This window comes from Calliphora vicina, chromosome 2 (assembly GCF_958450345.1).
Source record: "Calliphora vicina chromosome 2, idCalVici1.1, whole genome shotgun sequence".
Lineage (NCBI taxonomy): Eukaryota > Metazoa > Arthropoda > Insecta > Diptera > Calliphoridae > Calliphora > Calliphora vicina.
The window spans coordinates 123375676-123394537 of NC_088781.1; the positions used below are offsets into that span (position 1 = coordinate 123375676).

Genomic DNA, 18862 nt, shown 5'->3' on the forward strand with positions numbered 1-18862 from the left:
ACTGGATACTAGCTTTACTTTAATAATAAACTAATTTTTTTAAGATAACATTTATTAGCTTTTGTTTAATAAGAATTTTTAAAAATGTATCTATTATTATGAGCACCAAATTTTTCGAAATTTAAGAAATTTAATTTACTTTATAATATTTATTATTAATTATGAAATATTTTGTTTTTGTTTTTTACTCTCCTTTTAACTATAAATAAAAATCGACTGAATTTTTTTTATAATTTTACAATATACCATTATTTTTTTTCGTTTTTAAAAAATAAATTTTGGTGTATCTATTATTTTGAGCAGATGTGTATATCTGGATTAGTAAGTCATTAATGTAGACAATATGGATATCTAATGATAGATATTTTAAAGTCCATTACAACGATGTATATAAAGCTATAGTAAGTTGGACCTACAATGGGTCAAAATCGGAACTTTTTAATCCGAATTTTTTTTCATAAATTATTTTTGAAAAAAAAATTTGGAGAAAAGTTTTTTAAAAAAAATTAAAAAACAATTTCGAAAAGAAAAAATTTAAAAAACAAAAAAAATTATAAAAAAAATTATAAAAAAATTTCGAAAAAAATTTAAATTTTGTTTCTAAAAATATTAAAAACAAAATTATTTTTAAGTATAATTTGGTGAAGGGTATCTAAGATTCGGCACAGCCGAATACAACTGTTACTTGTTTTTGTTTTTAAAAGTGTAAAAAAATTGGAGTGTAATTTTCCACTTTTTTGAATGTATAACATTTTTTTTTTATTGAAAATGTTGTGTATAAACAGCATTTTCTACAGAAAATTTTTCATTTACATTTTGTGTATAACAGTTTTTTGTTTGTTATCTATCTATATCAAATTTTGTGTATAACAGTTTTTTGTTTGTTATCTATCTATATCAAATTTTGTGTATAACAGTTTTTTGTATAGAAAATTTTATGCATAAAACAGTTTTTTGTGAACAGTATTTTCTATAGAAAATTTGGTGCATAACAGTATAATTGTATAGCAGTATTTTCCATAGAAAACGGAACATTTTGTGTATAACAGTTTTATTATCTATACAAATTATGTGTATCAGGTATTTCTGCAAATCACATTTTATAAAAGTGGTTTGAAATCACATAAAAGGTGTTCTGAGCACATAATTTTGTGATTTTAAAACGTTCAACAAAGTCACTAATGTTTTCAAATCACTTGGTTATTTCTGCGGCTATTGCATGGAAAATATTAAAATAAATTATTTAAATAAATTAAACAATATGTCCTTTATTAATTTTCTTATAGAATTACTTGTTTTATTAAAAAAACACTTAAAATTTAATAAAAATCTAGAGACACCTTTTCTGCTGTAAAAAGTTTATTTGCTTTTGTTTGTTTGTTTTCCTTTAAGTTAAATTTGGCCTAAAAATACCGCCATCAGCAAATCTGGCTTACGCCCTTTAAGATTCTCCTCCAGGAATTACCACATCGACCTATACCTTCGTATAGGAAGTCGGAATTCTCGAACTCAACTCCTGAGTTTTATGGTCTCCACCAAAATCCAATATGAGTTTTGTTTGGTACTCCACCAGTGTTCCAAATTGAGTTTTGTTTGGTACTCCACCACGACAAATTATAGGTTATAAATTATAACCAAAACGAATGCATGTGGTTAATGTGAAAACTTCGAAGAACCGTAACGCGGTACAGTTAGACGACGCCAACCATCAACCAATGCGAGTGAAACGCAATCCCTCGAAGGCAGCGAAAAAAGGACGGCCTGATTGCCCTTAAACGATAATGGCAATGACGCGCGAGTTCTTCCTCCACCCAGAGCTGAATTACGAATGTTTATTTGCTTTTGTGATTTCTTTTGTGGTTTCAGGTTTGTTTTCAGTTGTCAGCTGTTTATGATTTTCAAAAATACATGGAAGCTTGCCAGACTAAAATGTTTTAATGTTTGTCTAAAATATGTTCAATATCTTTAAATTAATTATAGAATTCGTCATAAAATTTATAATATTTGTTAGATTATATTATAAGTTATCAATATGCGTTAAGTTTTTTGCGCTAATTGGAAAAAAAATGCAACAAAGTTGAAGCAAGTGGTAACCAAAAGCAATTGTGTACTGTGGCAGCTTTGCTGTTTTGTTTTCTTTTTGACATAGTGGTTGAGCTTGCGCCATAGTTTTTGCAAAATTTTTATAAAATGTAATTCCATTCTTTTTAATTCAATTAAAGATATAACAGAAGCTCCATGCATTTTTTTATTTTCACTTTAATATTTCTACAAAATTATTTGCAAAACAAAACATTTAAAATAAACGAATCAGCTGTTTTCTTGTGCTTTCGAAAATTTAAAATCACACCGAAAAATACAATAACAGTGTGATTTACAGAACATGCACAAATCACACGTGTGATTTTAAAACGGTATGTGATTTGAAATCACGTGGATTACAGAACATACCTGTATAACAGTTTTTTACAGAGAAGATTTTGTTTGTTATTTATAGCAAATTTTGTATATAACAGTATTTTCTATAGAAAATTTTATGTTTAACAGTATATTCTATAGACAATTTTGTGTATAGTTTTTTCTATATTAATTTTTTGTATAACAGAATTTTCTAAAGAAAACTTTGTGTATAACAGTTTTTTCCAAAGTGAATTTTGTATAAAAAATTTTAGCTAAAGACAGTTTTGTATATAACAAGATTTTCTACAGAACATGTGGGGTATAACAGTTTTTTTATTTTCTTAAAAGATTTAAGAGTTCGAATTATGTTAAATCTGGAAAAAAATCGTAATTCAATTCACGAAAGAAAACTTTTTCAAATCATTGTCTTGTGAATTTGTTGTAAGAATTTCACTGTTGTCGAGAGTTCTTTTCCAGGTACAAACTTTCGGTTGATAAAGCTGACGCTAACCGAGTGAGACTCGATTCGTTCTGGAGCTTAGATCCATATGTCTTGGGAAAGTTTTAGTAGTTGTAATGTTAAGTACCTTAATGATTCCTTTTATAACCTAAAATTGCAATTTGTATTAAGTTTATCTACTATAAAAGTAAATTTTCCGGTTTTAAATAATTATTTTTCTGTTTTTGTCATAAATTATACATATTTGGTAGATACGAACTTACAATTTTAGTAAGCAACGAATAAAATCCTATTCTAAATCCAAATTAATTAAAAAATTTAAATTTTAAAATTGTAACGACAAAATTTTCGTTTATTACTTACTGTTAACTAACAAAAAAAAACAATTTAATTCCAAAACTTTTAAACATTCATATGACTTTTCGAACTTATTTTACTGTCACGCTTGCGTTCTTTGTGCTCGTGACGGTATTGATGATGATGATTTTCTGTTGCCGGCTCTGGCTGTTCTGCTGTGCCCTTCTCTTTAGTGTCCTCTTGTTGATGATGATGGTGATGATGTGAAGCTTCCTTGTACTCATTCAAATCACGCTTTAATTCAACTTGTACGGCTTTATTTTCTGTTGTAACTATGTGTTTTGGTTTAATGGTCAATACCGGCGGAGCCTCTATCTCATTTTCGGATTTATCCAATTTCATTGATTTAAGAGAAAATATGGAACCAATTTTTCTAAGTCTCTCATGGACAGAAGATCGGACAGTTTCGGGTATAGAACTTTTAATCGACTTCAAACTGTGAGAAATGGATAGACCGCCGGACTTGGAGGATTTAGAGCTTGACGATGTTGAGCTGGAACTAGAATCTGCCGAACTGGCATGTACCGGTTTAGTGGCTATCCAGAATTTTAGGGCAAATATAGTTTCCACTTTAAGGGCCTCCATAAGGGTTAACTACACAATTAAAAAAGAGAAAATATTTCAGTAAATTGCTCATATTAAAAATAATGTTTTCTCAAATATGTACCTTTTCTTCTACTGCCACCGATTTGACATTCCACAAAAACTCCACCAAACCTATAATTATGGCACTCAAGAGACCCAAACCTAAAACCAAAAATACACCACCCACACTTTCCAAATCCAATTCGGGTGTATCACTGGATGCTGCCGCCACATTTGCACACTTGCCACCGCCATGCATTTCTTTCCACCATTTTCGTTTCAACTCTGCCAAAGTACCCGCCTCACCCAATTTTAAAACGGCGCCACTTATTTGTTTGCGATAAGGAGAATCTATTACAAAAGAAACAATAATTTGAAACTATAGATTTCAATAGCAACATAGACTTACTAAAGGGCATGGCTATGCCATAAGTTTTATAATCCAACCAGCCTCCTACTTGCATCAGACTACAATCTCTTTCTACCATATATTCCAGTGAAGTGGATTCCATTAGATAGGCATATAAACGTTTACCCTTCAGCACACGTTCTTTGCCCTCGTCATTACTTTTCGTAAACACGGTTGGATCCGATTCCATGGATGCCCACATGCGTTGATAGGTGCTGAAATTTGAATCCTGTAAATGATGTTGTTTAGTGTTACAAATCTCTTAAGTTAAGTTTTTTGTGCAATTTTACTCTAAAAAACGACAAAGTACTGCCGCCCAAAACGGATCCATATTTAATTTTATTTTGTGTGGCCAAATCTTCGGCACTATTGATGGATGTACCCATGCGTGACATGGTCAAAAATGCCGCCAAATTGGCTGTGTAAGAGTTTAACATCATCAAGGCGAAGAACCACCAGATACCGGTAACCAAGCGGGTCGAAGAGGCTCTGTGGAATGAAATTTTATACTATTAAGCCAATATTTAGACTATCGATTCACTTACTTTGGCAATATATCACATCCTTGACCCATAATCGAGCCCATTGTCAGCCAAGTAGTATTTGTTAGAGTCCAAATATTTTCATATTCTTCGGGTTCCTTGCAGGGATGAGGATTTTCCCAATCCTCTGGTGCCATGCGTGACAATAACAAAAGTAACAGTGATACACCCAAATAGCCAGTAGCCATATACACCCAAACATCTTTCGAGAAGGGCAATAGAAACGAAAATAAATTGGCCGGTTTAACTTCGGGTTTCATATACAGAATACTTATGCCCAGCGTCATAAAGGGAGGTGTAAAATCCACGGCTTGACGTCGAGCAGAAGTCATGGTTAAATCACATATGCCCAAATCGGCGTTCTTTTATACAAATAAGTTATTAACAAAGTAATTAAAATATTAATTAAACATGTTATTTTGACTTACGCCATCGAGCAACTCTTTAACCAAACCATCCCAAGTTTTGGTGACCTTATTGTAGCTACCATAGTTACCATCGGGTGCCAATTCAAATACATATTTAAAATTTAACAATTTCGCTATAGCATCTATAAGATCCAAAGAATAGCCCTCGTAGCGAGCATTACCCTCCAGGATTTCACCTTCTTTGGCCTCGCTTTTAAAATTAAAAGAAATTATTTAATTTTTAAGACAATTAAATTCATTAGAAGTTTCTACCGATTCATTAAAAATGGCGATCCTAAGCGTGAGGTTATAACAAAAGTTTTATTTTGCAATTTAACGCCGACCCGCTTATCGCTGGCATCATCGTCACCCAACAGATCATAGCCATTGACGGGATCCCATGTAGCCAAGTCTAAAAGGCCGGTATTTGTGATTTCCATGCAACGTAAAGTGAAAAAACTTCTTTGGCCATATTGATTGAAATCTACACGTCCAGACATGGCCTCACCAGAGCGCTGGGAAAAAGGTAAAATGTTTCATAAATTAAATCATACAATTTGATTTTATATTTGGGAAATCCTACCGCCTTTAAAAACTCTTTAATTGTTCTACCCTGTGGCCAGGCCTTACTTCTACGACACTGCAGCTGCATCGGCTCTAGTTCCTGCACAATATTTAGCTCTGCCAAACCTTTGACAAATATGGCAACTGCATCACTCACCAACAGCATGTCGGTCTAAAGTTAACCCCAATTTGATATATTATCGTTTAGAAATATGGAATATTGAAAATATTTACCCTAACTTGATTGGGATCGACTCTATAGTATTCATTATCTTTTTTCTTAAGATCTTCCCAATCTCTGACTAGATTTTTTATCTGATAATCTGTAGGATCCATTAATCTTATGGTGGTGATGTTGGCACCCACTTCATAAAACTGCTGCAAGTCCAAAGTATGAGTATCCAGAATGGGTAAGAAAATACTCTGAAATTTAAAAAGAAAATAGTTGCTTGAAATAAAAATAAAAAACTATAATTAATGATATTTAATAGAATATATAAATATGTATATAATAAATATATAATATAAATAGATTTAATATAAAAACTCTAGAATTACTACGTTTGAAAAAATACCAAACTATTTACCCATTGCTTTAATTAGTGAAAATTAAAAAGTAGACATATTATATATCAAAGGTTAGGAAATTCTGTCTTCTTTCTAAAAATGTATACAATAAAAATTTATTAATTATTAAAAAATTCAGAAAAAATAAGATAAAAAAAAATTTTAGTTGATTTTTTTTATAGTGCAATAAAATTGTTGATTTTTTTAATGAAATTTTAAAAATTTTAATATATTTAAAATTTGCCTATGAAAAATGATAATGAAAGTTTCATTATGAAACACATCAGACGAATTTTAAATATAATTAATGTTTTTATGCAAAATGGAATTAAGCATTAAGAATGTTCATTATTCATAATAAATTACCTGAAGTTTTATTAAACCAATATAAATCCATAATAAAATCCTAAGAATTTAAAACATTTAGTTTATGTTCCTATGGAAAATGGAAATGAAACATACAAATTTGACTAAAATCAACTATAAATGGCATTAGAAATCTCAATCTAGGATAAAAATACATTAAAATTCCAATAAATTTCAATGTACTTAAAACGTTCCTATGAAAAATGGAAATGAAACACAATTATTTTTTAAATAATTTAGAGTTATGTTACATTTTTTTAAAAATCTCTGTTATAAAACTAAAAATTTCACAAAAATTTTAACAATTTCTGCAAAAATCCTAAAAGTTTTACATATAATGTAAATATTCCTATGCAAAATGGAATTGAAACATGAACAATTTTTATTATTAATAAAAAATTATCAGCAGTTTTATTAAAGCATTAGAAATGCAAGAATTTAAAACATTTAGTTTATGTTCCTATGGAAAATGGAAATGAAACATACAAATTTGACTAAAATGAACTTAAAATGGCATTAGAAATCTCAATCGAGAATAAAAGCATACAAAATTCAAATGAAGTTCAATGCATTTAAAACGTTCCTATGAAAAATGGAAATGAAAAACAATTATTTTTTAAATAATTTAGAGTTAAATATGTTAAAATTTTTAAAAATTTCTCTTATAAAACTACAAATTTCACAAAAAGTTGAACAATTTTTTTTAAAGTACAACAAATTCTGCAAAAATTCTAAAAATTTTAAATATAATTTAAATATTCCTATGCAAACTGGAATTGAAACATGAAAAATTTTATTATTGATAAAAAATGATCATCTGTTTTATTAAAACATAAGAAACCTGCAATAAAATTGCAAGGATTTAAAACTTTTAGTTTATATTCCTATGGAAAATGGAAATGAAACATAGAAAGTTGACTAAAATGAACTATAAATGGTATTAGAAATCTCATTCGAGGATAAAAACACAACAAAATTCCAATAAATTTCAATGTACTTAAAACGTTCCTATGAAAAATGGTTATGAAACACAATTATTTTTTAAATAATTTAAAGTTATAATAAAGTTTTTAAAAATTTCTCTTATAAAACTTCAAATTCCACAAAAATTTTAACAAATTTTTTTTAAAGTACTACAAAATCCGCAAAAATCCTAAAAATTTTAAATATAATTTAACCCTCTAATGCCCAAGCATACCCAAGGCACTCATCGCAAAAATGTCTATAAATGAATATATAACTGATTTTGCATTTCAAAAACTCATGTAACAGTTGCTAAAAAACGCACTTAAATTATTTTAAAAGGCTTTCAAAGTTTCTGAAATGAAATATGAGTTATATTTGCATTTATTGGCATTTTGCGATGAGTGCCTTGAGGCATGCTTAAGCATTAGAGGGTTAAATATTCCTATGCAAAATTGAATTGAAACATGAAACATTTTTATTATTAATTAAAAATGATTAGCAGTTTTATTAAAACATAAGAAATCTGAAATAAAATTTAAATTTATTTTATGTTCCTATGGAATATGGAAATGAAACACATAAAATTTGACTAAACTGAACTATAAATGGCATGAAAAATCTCAATCGCGTATAAAACACAACAAAATTCCAATAAATACTTAAAACGTTCCTATGAAAAATGGAAGTGAAACAATAATTTTTTTAAATAATTTAGAGTTATGTTAAAATTTTTAAAAATTTCTCTAATTTAACTACAGATTCCACAAAAATTTTAACAATTTATTTTAAAGTACAACAAATTCTGCAAAATTCCTTAAAACTTGAAATATAATGTAAATATTCCTATGCAAAATGGAATTGAAACATGAACAATTGATTGATAAAAAATTATCAGCAGTTTTATTAAATCATAAGAAATATGCTATAAAATTGCAAGAATTTAAAACTTTTAGTTTATGTTCCTATGGAAAATGGAAATGAAACATACAAATTTTGCTAAAATGAATGAAAAATTCGGCTGTGCCTTCACTAAAGTATACTTTAAGAAAAAGATTGAAAATATTTTTCAGTGAACATTTTATTTTATTTTTTTTGTTGAAATTATTGTAGTGAAAAAATATAGTGAAACATTTAACATTTTATGGTAACAAAAATATTTTGAAATGAGTGTTTGAAAAGTGTTCTACGCCTTTCAGGTGTTTACTTATAGGTTAACAAAGTTTAAATTTGTGGAAAAATCAATTAAGTAAAATAAAATATTTTTTAAAATTTTTTATTTTTCTTTTCAATTTAAAATTGTATGATTTAAAATTATTCCAAAAAAGATTAAAAAATGTCTTTTTTCAAAGTCTTTTTTCAAAGTTTACCCTCTTTAAATGGGACAAGAACGGGCAGCTGGAAATTTTTGCATTAGGTAAAGGAATAATCAAAGAACTTATTTTGAAAATATGGAAAATATAGAAATTGATAGTTTTGTTTTATTTTCCATCAAAGTTGAGAAATACTGTGGGCGGATTTTCTCGATTTTAAATGGCAACTGAAACGGGACTATAGCGGATATTTTGATATATGAGTTATGCATGTAAGTTATTTTGGGGGCTACGATTTGATTTCAACATACAGATGGAGCCTGGTTCAAAGAAACAGACAACAAGTAAGAGAGCTATATTCGGCTGTGCCGAATCTTATATACGCTTCAACAAATTATACTTCAAAACAAAAATTTTTAGGTAAACAAAATTTTTTTCCAGTTTTTCTTATTTTCGAATTGTTTTTTAAATTTAAAAAAAAAAAAAATTTAAATTTCTTAGTTTTTTTCAATTTTTTTTTAATATTTAGCAAAAAAAAACTTTTGGTGAAGCTAAGGCCCTAATTTTGTAAATCAGTGATATTTATGTGGAAAGCAAAAACAAAATTTCAAAAATTTTAAAAATTTGTTTTTGTTTTATGTACAAATTCTGAACAGAACAAACGCATCAAAATTCAAGCGTTGATTTGTCTTTCATAATTTGAAAATGTTCACTTTGGTGACGTGATTTACAAAATTAGGGCCAAAATTCGGATTAAAAATTTTTCCGATTTTTACTTACTATGGTCTTATATAAGTCGTTGCAAAGGTCAAATAAATATCTATCATTAGATATCCATATTGTCTATATTAATGACTTAGTAATCCAGATATAGATCAGAAATTGGTAAAAAATCGAGGTTGTCCCGGATTTTTCTGCCCGGAAGAATTCCGGAGCTATTTGAATCGTGTATATAAGTTATTTGGGGGCTTCGGAAAGTTGATTTCAACAGACAGGCAGACGGACAGACAGAAGGACATGACTTAATCGACTCCACTATCTATAAGGATCCAGAATATTCATATATACTTTATAGCGTTTTAAAATTATTATTCTCACAAAGGTGAAGGGTATAAAAAGGGTGCGTTCGTTAATGCATCTCTCTGAATTAACATAATATTAAATTATCATTGAAATAAATCCATTTGAATGAAGTCAAAGAATTTGCTTTGTTGAAAATAGTTTTAAGGCATTTTTATAATTCTGAGTTAAGATTTTAGTGAATTAAGCTCATATTGAATTAATGAGTTCGAAGCTGTGAATGAACCATGTTGAATAAATTATTTCCAATTTGAATTAATTCAACAATGAATGAATTATCTTCAAAAAAAAAGCCTTTGTCAGAAGCTAAAGAAATTATTTTGTTGGGAATGGTTTTATTGGTGTGAATTATTGAAATGTTTTTAAATGTGAATTAAGATCTTAGTGAATAAATGAATTTTTTTCTAACCTGATATTCTCCCAACATTTTCAAATCACTGGCCTGTTTTAATATAGTCGGAATTATCTCTACCGCACAATGTAGAATTAAACAGTTGTCAGTTGAAGTTTTAATGGATTTCAAAAAAGGCCTATAATCATCAGTTTCACTGGGCAATTCAAGTACCGTAGTGGGATTACTGGTGGGATTACCGATTTGTAAAACATCTTGAAGTTGTAGCAATTCTAAGAAATATATTAAGACACAGAAGTAATAATTATTTTTGGATAATTCATAAGCTATTTAATACCCTTTTCCGTTTCATATACCAAAGTATAGGAACGCCAACCGAAACTTTGCACAATTTCGGCAACACCTCGAGAAAACAGCAGATTATCGGGGTGAAGATTTAAAGTCATATCTCGGAAAGGTTTTTCAGCTAGATTTTCACTAGGTGACCAATCGAAAGTGATATGCGGTATATCAAGGGTGTTGCACATGGAGGCCACAATATCTAAAGAGTTTAAGAGTAAAAAATAATATTAAACACAGAGTTTTGTTTAAAAAAATTCTTAACTTGCCAGAACTTTCGCCTGTCAGGGGTCCAAAAATAGCAATAACTTTTTGAGAAACTAAATTACATACTGGCGAGCAAAGGAAAGAATTTTTAAAAAATTGTAATTGAATTGTTTTAATATTTAAGTTGATGTTAGTGGAACTCACCTGTCTTTTCCATAATAAAACTATCATCAGAATCGGCATATACCATTAGGGGTACCAATTCGAAACTGCGCTCTTGTACATTAGACCTTTCCACCGCAGATTTAAATGCCAATTCCAATTCTGAATTCGGAGCATCAAAAATGGCACCTATTGATTAATTTGAAATAAAAAAAATTTAAATATTTCTAACCCAAATAAAATTCTTTGAAACTTACCAATATTGAATTGAGGAGGCTGGCATTTTATTGAGTTAAAAATTGTTAATATTAAAAGTAATTTTAATAAAACCATAATGTCGTTTTTGTTTTCCTTCTAATTTTTATTGAAATTTTCTAAATTTTTAAAAAATTTAACATTTTTATGAAGAATTTTAAAATTACTTGATGATGTAATAGCAAAAAATCCGAAAATATTAACTAAAAATATTTCTTTACCGTTCTTTTCTACGTCTGACTGCAGCTAAGGCCTAAATTTAAATGACTTTATTTTACTGCAAGTGAATATATTTTTTATTTTGTGCAATTGACAAAACGCACTTAAATATCGAAACAAAAGACACGCAACTAGGAAAATAAACAAAAATGTGAAAATAAATAGCAAAAACTTTTTTGAACTCTATTTTAAGAAATTTATGCGGCCATAATACATTTTATGTATTTTATACCCTTTTGTTGTGATCACCTTATTCTAAACATAAAGAAAATAAATAAATGTTTCGCACTAGTAACATTGAATTTGGATTTAAGCCAAATACTAAATTGTTTATCAACAATAAATATTGCCAACAAAAAATCATTATCATGTTTATTTACCCATTTTTCGTCTTGATTCTATACAAACTTTTTGGTTACTTTTCTCTGTCTATATTTTCTTTCTTATAAGATCATAAATTCTCCATACAATTCTCTTGCATAAACATCAAACCATATTGAGCACCACAGCATAGTTTTCCGAGTCATTAAGTTCACAATACCAAATTGGCTCTGCGTTAAGATTTAGTTCAAGTTCGATTCTAGTTCAGTTCTAGTTCAGTTCTAGTTCAGTTCTAGTTCAGTTCTAGTTCAGTTCTAGTTCAGTTCTAGTTCAGTTCTAGTTCAGTTCTAGTTCAGTTCTAGTTCAGTTCTAGTTCAGTTCTAGTTCAGTTCTAGTTCAGTTCTAGTTCAGTTCTAGTTCAGTTCTAGTTCAGTTCTAGTTCAGTTCTAGTTCAGTTCTAGTTCAGTTCTAGTTCAGTTCTAGTTCAGTTCTAGTTCAGTTCTAGTTCAGTTCTAGTTCAGTTCTAGTTCAGTTCTAGTTCAGTTCTAGTTCAGTTCTAGTTCAGTTCTAGTTCAGTTCTAGTTCAGTTCTAGTTCAGTTCTAGTTCAGTTCTAGTTCAGTTCTAGTTCAGTTCTAGTTCAGTTCTAGTTCAGTTCTAGTTCAGTTCTAGTTCAGTTCTAGTTCAGTTCTAGTTCAGTTCTAGTTCAGTTCTAGTTCAGTTCTAGTTCAGTTCTAGTTCAGTTCTAGTTCAGTTCTAGTTCAGTTCTAGTTCAGTTCTAGTTCAGTTCTAGTTCAGTTCTAGTTCAGTTCTAGTTCAGTTCTAGTTCAGTTCTAGTTCAGTTCTAGTTCAGTTCTAGTTCAGTTCTAGTTCAGTTCTAGTTCAGTTCTAGTTCAGTTCTAGTTCAGTTCTAGTTCAGTTCTAGTTCAGTTCTAGTTCAGTTCTAGTTCAGTTCTAGTTCAGTTCTAGTTCAGTTCTAGTTCAGTTCTAGTTCAGTTCTAGTTCAGTTCTAGTTCAGTTCTAGTTCAGTTCTAGTTCAGTTCTAGTTCAGTTCTAGTTCAGTTCTAGTTCAGTTCTAGTTCAGTTCTAGTTCAGTTCTAGTTCAGTTCTAGTTCAGTTCTAGTTCAGTTCTAGTTCAGTTCTAGTTCAGTTCTAGTTCAGTTCTAGTTCAGTTCTAGTTCAGTTCTAGTTCAGTTCTAGTTCAGTTCTAGTTCAGTTCTAGTTCAGTTCTAGTTCAGTTCTAGTTCAGTTCTAGTTCAGTTCTAGTTCAGTTCTAGTTCAGTTCTAGTTCAGTTCTAGTTCAGTTCTAGTTCAGTTCTAGTTCAGTTCTAGTTCAGTTCTAGTTCAGTTCTAGTTCAGTTCTAGTTCAGTTCTAGTTCAGTTCTAGTTCAGTTCTAGTTCAGTTCTAGTTCAGTTCTAGTTCAGTTCTAGTTCAGTTCTAGTTCAGTTCTAGTTCAGTTCTAGTTCAGTTCTAGTTCAGTTCTAGTTCAGTTCTAGTTCAGTTCTAGTTCAGTTCTAGTTCAGTTCTAGTTCAGTTCTAGTTCAGTTCTAGTTCAGTTCTAGTTCAGTTCTAGTTCAGTTCTAGTTCAGTTCTAGTTCAGTTCTAGTTCAGTTCTAGTTCAGTTCTAGTTCAGTTCTAGTTCAGTTCTAGTTCAGTTCTAGTTCAGTTCTAGTTCAGTTCTAGTTCAGTTCTAGTTCAGTTCTAGTTCAGTTCTAGTTCAGTTCTAGTTCAGTTCTAGTTCAGTTCTAGTTCAGTTCTAGTTCAGTTCTAGTTCAGTTCTAGTTCAGTTCTAGTTCAGTTCTAGTTCAGTTCTAGTTCAGTTCTAGTTCAGTTCTAGTTCAGTTCTAGTTCAGTTCTAGTTCAGTTCTAGTTCAGTTCTAGTTCAGTTCTAGTTCAGTTCTAGTTCAGTTCTAGTTCAGTTCTAGTTCAGTTCTAGTTCAGTTCTAGTTCAGTTCTAGTTCAGTTCTAGTTCAGTTCTAGTTCAGTTCTAGTTCAGTTCTAGTTCAGTTCTAGTTCAGTTCTAGTTCAGTTCTAGTTCAGTTCTAGTTCAGTTCTAGTTCAGTTCTAGTTCAGTTCTAGTTCAGTTCTAGTTCAGTTCTAGTTCAGTTCTAGTTCAGTTCTAGTTCAGTTCTAGTTCAGTTCTAGTTCAGTTCTAGTTCAGTTCTAGTTCAGTTCTAGTTCAGTTCTAGTTCAGTTCTAGTTCAGTTCTAGTTCAGTTCTAGTTCAGTTCTAGTTCAGTTCTAGTTCAGTTCTAGTTCAGTTCTAGTTCAGTTCTAGTTCGTCTTTGTCAACTGATTTGCTGTTGCTAGATTAGAAAAAATCGATGGATATAATCACATCAACGAATAAAATGCTACTGTTAATCCAAATTAATTAAAAATTTAAAAACATATTTAAAACTGAAACCACAAAATTTTCGTTTATTACTTACTGTGAACTAACAAAAAAACTATTTAATTCCAAAACTATTAAACATTCATATGACTTTTCGAACTTATTTTACTGTCACGCTTGCGTCCTTTGTGCTCGTGACGGTGTTGATGTTGGTGATTTTCTGTTGTAGGCTCTGGCTGCTCTGCTGTCTCCTTCTCTTTAGTGTCTTGTTGATGGCGTTGATGATGATGATGGTGGTGATGATTTTCTACTGCCGGCTCTGGTTCCTCTGCAGTGTCCTTCTCTTTAGTATCCTGTTGTTGTTGATGGCGTTGATGATGGTGATGATGATGTGGAGCTTCCTTGCCCTCATTCAAATCACGCTTTATTTCAATTTGTATGGCTTTATCCTCAGTTGTCACTATGGGTTTTGGTTTAATAGCCAATACCGGCGGAGCTTCTACCTCAGTTTCTGATTTATCCAATTTCATAGATTTAAGAGAAAATATGGAACCAATTTTTCTAAGTCTCTCATGGACAGAAGATCGCACAGTTTCGGGTATAGAACTTTTAATCGACTTCAAACTGTGAGAAATAGATAGACCTCCAGACTTTGAGGATTTAGAGCGTGACGAGGAGGAGGAAGATGAGCTGGAACTAGAGCTAGAATCGGCCGAACTGGCATGTACTGGTTTTGTGGCTATCCAGAATTTTAGGGCAAATAAAGTTTCCATTTTAAGGGCCTCCATAAGAGTTAACTACATGATTAAAAAAGGGAACATATTTAAGTAAATTGTTGATATGAAAAATTAAATGTTCTCAAATATGTACCTTTTCATCTACTGCCACTGATTTGACATTCCACAAAAACTCCACCAAACCTATAATTATGGCACACAAGAGACCCAAACCTAAAACCAAAAATACACCACCCACACTTTCCAAATCCAATTCGGGTGTATCACTGGATGCTGCAGCCACATTTTCACATTTGCCACCGCCATGCATTTCTTTCCACCATTTTCTTTTCAACTCTGCCAATGCGCCCGCCTCACCCAATTTTAAAACGGCGCCACTTATTTGTTTGCGATAAGGAGAATCTATTAGAAAATAAACAATCATTTGACAAATTTCAACACATAGCAACATAGACTTACTAAAGGGCATGGCTATGCCATAAGTTTTATAATCCAACCAGCCTCCAACTTGCATCAGACTACAATCTCTTTCCACCATATATTCCAGCACAGTAGATTCCATTAGATAGGCATATAAACGTTTACCCTTCAGGACACGTTCTTTACCCTCGTCATTACTTTTCGTAAAGACGGTCGGATCCGATTCCATAGATGCCCACATGCGTTGATAGGTGGTGAAATTTGAATCCTGTAAATGATGTTGTTTAGTGTTACAAATCTCTTAAGTTAAGTTTAAGTGTAATTTTACTCTAAAAAACGACATAGTACTGCCGCCCAAAACAGATCCATATTTAATTTTATTTTGTGTGGCCAAATCTTCGGCACTATTGATGGATGTACCCATGCGTGACATGGTCAAAAACGCCGCCAAATTGGCTGTGTAAGAGTTTAACATCATCAAGGCGAAGAACCACCAGATACCGGTAACCAAGCGGGTCGAAGAGGCTCTGTGGAATAAAAATTTAAATGATTAAACCAATATTTTGACTATCGATTCACTTACTTTGGCAATATATCACATCCTTGACCCATAATCGAGCCCATTGTCAACCACGTAGTATTCGTTAGAGTCCAAATGTTTTCATATTCTTCGGGTTCCTTGCAGGGATGAGGATTTTCCCAATCCTCTGGTGCCATGCGTGACAATAACAAAAGTAACAGTGAAACACCCAAATAGCCAGTAGCCATATACACCCAAACATCTTTGGAGAAGGGCAAAAGAAACGAAAACAAATTGGGCGGTTTAACTTCGGGTTTTATATACAGAATACTTATGCCCAGCGTCATAAACGGAGGTGTAAAATCCACGGCTTGACGTCGAGCAGAAGTCATGGTTAAATCGCAAATGCCTAAATCGGCGTTCTTTTATACAAACAAATTATTAACAAAGTAATTCAAATATTAATTCAAGATGTAATTTTGACTTACACCATCGATCAATTGTTTAACCAAACCATCCCAGGTTTTAGTGACCTTATTGTAGCCACCATATTTACCATCGGGTGCCAATTCGAATACATATTTAAAATTTAACAATTTCGCTATAGCATCTATCAGATCCAAAGAATAGCCCTCGTAGCGAGCATTACCCTCCAGGATTTCACCTTCTTTGGCCTCGCTTTTAAGATTAAAAGAAATTATATGATTTTTAAGAAAACTAAATTCATTTCAAGTCTATACCGGTTCATTAAAAATGGCGATCCTAAGCGTGAGGTTATGACAAAAGTTTTATTTTGCAATTTAACACCGACCCGCTTATCGCTGGCATCATCGTCACCCAACAGATCATAGCCATTGACGGGATCCCAAGTAGCCAAGTCTAAAAGTCCGGCATTTGTGATTTCCATGCAACGTAAAGTAAAAAAACTTCTTTGGCCATATTGATTGAAATCTACACGTCCCGACATTGCCTCACCAGAGCGCTGGGAAAAAAGGTAAAATGTTTCATAAATTAAATGATATAATTTGATTTTTTGTTGGTAAATCCTACCGCTTTTAAAAACTCTTTAATTGTTCTACCCTGTGGCCAGGCCTTATTTCTACGACACTGCAGCTGCATTGGCTCTAGTTCCTCTACAATATTTAGCTCTGCCAAACCTTTAACAAATATGGCAACTGCATCACTCACCAACAGCATGTCGGTCTAAAATTAACATCAATTTGATATATTATCGTTTTGAAATATGGAATGTTCTAAATATTTACCCTAACTTGATTGGGATCGACTCTATAGTATTCTTTATCTTTTTTCTTAAGATCTTCCCAATCTCTGACTAGATTTTTTATCTGATAATCCGTGGGATCCATTAATCTAATGGTGGTGATGTTGGCACCAATTTCATAAAACGGCTGCAAGTCCAAAGTATGAGTATCCAGAATGGGTAAGAAAATGCTCTGAAATTTAAAGAAAAAAATATTTAGTTGTTTAAAAAAAAGCCTTTGCGAGAAGCTAAAGAATTTATTTTGTTCGGAATGGTTTAATGGCTTGAATTATTGAAATGCTTTTAATTGTGAATTAAAAGCTCCGTTTTATTATTATATCGTGAGAAAAAAATTTAAAAAAAAAATTTTAAAATTTAAAAAATTTAAAAAAAATTTTTAAAATAATTCGAAAATTAAATCCAAAAAATTAAAAAAAATCATTTTGTTTATAAAAATAAAATTTGTATTCTGAAGTACGATTTGGTGAAGGGTATATCAGAATCGGCACAGCTGAATATAGCTCTCTTACTTGTTTTTTTACTAACCTGATATTCTCCCAACATTTTCAGATCATTGGCCTGTTTTAATATAGTCGGAATTTTCTCTACCTCACAATGTAGTATTAAACAGTTGTCAGTTGAAGTTTTAATGGCTTTCAGAAAAGGCCTATAATCGTCAGTTTCACTGGGCAATTGAAGTACCGTAGTGGGATTACTGGTGGGACTACCGATCTGCAAAACATCTTGAAGTTGTAGCAATTCTAAGAAATATATTAAGATATAGAAGTCATAATTATTTCTGGATATTTCATCAGCTATTTAATACCCTTTTCCGATTCATATACCAAAGTATAGGAACGCCAACCGAAACTTTGCACAATATCGGCCACACCTCGTGAAAATAGCAGATTATCGGGGTGAAGATTTAAAGTCATATCTCGGAAAGGTTTTTCGGCTAGATTTTCACTAGGTGTCCAATCGAAAGTGATATGGGGTATATCAAGGGTGTTGCACATGGAGGCCACTATATCTAAAGAGTTTAGGATTAAAAAATAATATTAAAAACAGAGTTTTGTTTAAAGAAATTCTTAACTTGCCGGAACTTTCGCCTGTCAGAGGTCCAAAAATAGCAATAACTTTTTGAGAAACTAAATTACATACTGGCGAGCAAAGGAAAGAATATTTAAAATTTTAATGTTTAAATTTATGTTTATAGAAGAACTCACCTGTCTTTTCCATAATAAAACTATCATCAGAATCGGCATATACCATTAGGGGTACCAATTCGAAACTGCGCTCTTGTACATTTGACCTTTCCACCGCAGATTTAAATGCCAACTCCAATTCTGAATTCGGAGCATCAAAAATGGCACCTAATGATTAAATTGAAATTAAGAAAATTTAAATATTTCTAACCCCAATAAAATTATTTAAATCTTACCAATATTGAATTGAGGAGGCTGGCATTTTATTGAGTTAAAAATTGTTAATATTAAAAGTAACTTTAATAAAAACATAATGTCTTTTTTGTTTTCCTTATCAATTTTCTTGAAATTTTCTAAATTTTTCTAAAAATTTAACATTTTTTATGCAAAATTTTGAAATTTCTTGATGATGTAATAGCAAAAAACCCGAAAATATGAACTAAAAATATTTGCTTATCGTTCTTTTCTACGTCTGATTGCAGCTAAGGCCTAAATTTAAATGACTTTTTCTTATATTT

At 31.0% G+C, this 18862-nt stretch overlaps 2 protein-coding genes across 2 annotated transcripts; both read right to left on the reverse strand.

The window, feature by feature from the left end:
- Positions 1-3262: 3262 nt before the first annotated feature.
- Positions 3263-11931, reverse strand: clumsy. The gene is made up of 14 exons (XM_065500352.1): positions 11928-11931; positions 11116-11262; positions 10974-11036; positions 10703-10906; positions 10423-10637; positions 5959-6147; positions 5744-5896; positions 5434-5675; positions 5182-5371; positions 4757-5115; positions 4502-4700; positions 4212-4440; positions 3885-4153; positions 3263-3811 (listed from the first exon to the last, which is right to left on the reverse strand). The coding sequence occupies exons 1-14, from the start codon at positions 11929-11931 to the stop codon at positions 3263-3265; spliced, it is 3012 nt and encodes a 1003-aa protein (XP_065356424.1).
- A 2334-nt stretch (positions 11932-14265) lies between these two features.
- LOC135952007 (glutamate receptor ionotropic, kainate 2-like) lies at positions 14266-18822 on the reverse strand. Its single transcript, XM_065501780.1, has 14 exons — positions 18581-18822; positions 18366-18512; positions 18237-18299; positions 17966-18169; positions 17686-17900; positions 17144-17332; positions 16929-17081; positions 16619-16860; positions 16367-16556; positions 15942-16300; positions 15687-15885; positions 15398-15626; positions 15072-15340; positions 14266-14998 (listed from the first exon to the last, which is right to left on the reverse strand). The coding sequence occupies exons 1-14, from the start codon at positions 18654-18656 to the stop codon at positions 14336-14338; spliced, it is 3198 nt and encodes a 1065-aa protein (XP_065357852.1). The 5' UTR covers positions 18657-18822; the 3' UTR covers positions 14266-14335.
- Between the last annotated feature and the right edge of the window lie 40 nt (positions 18823-18862).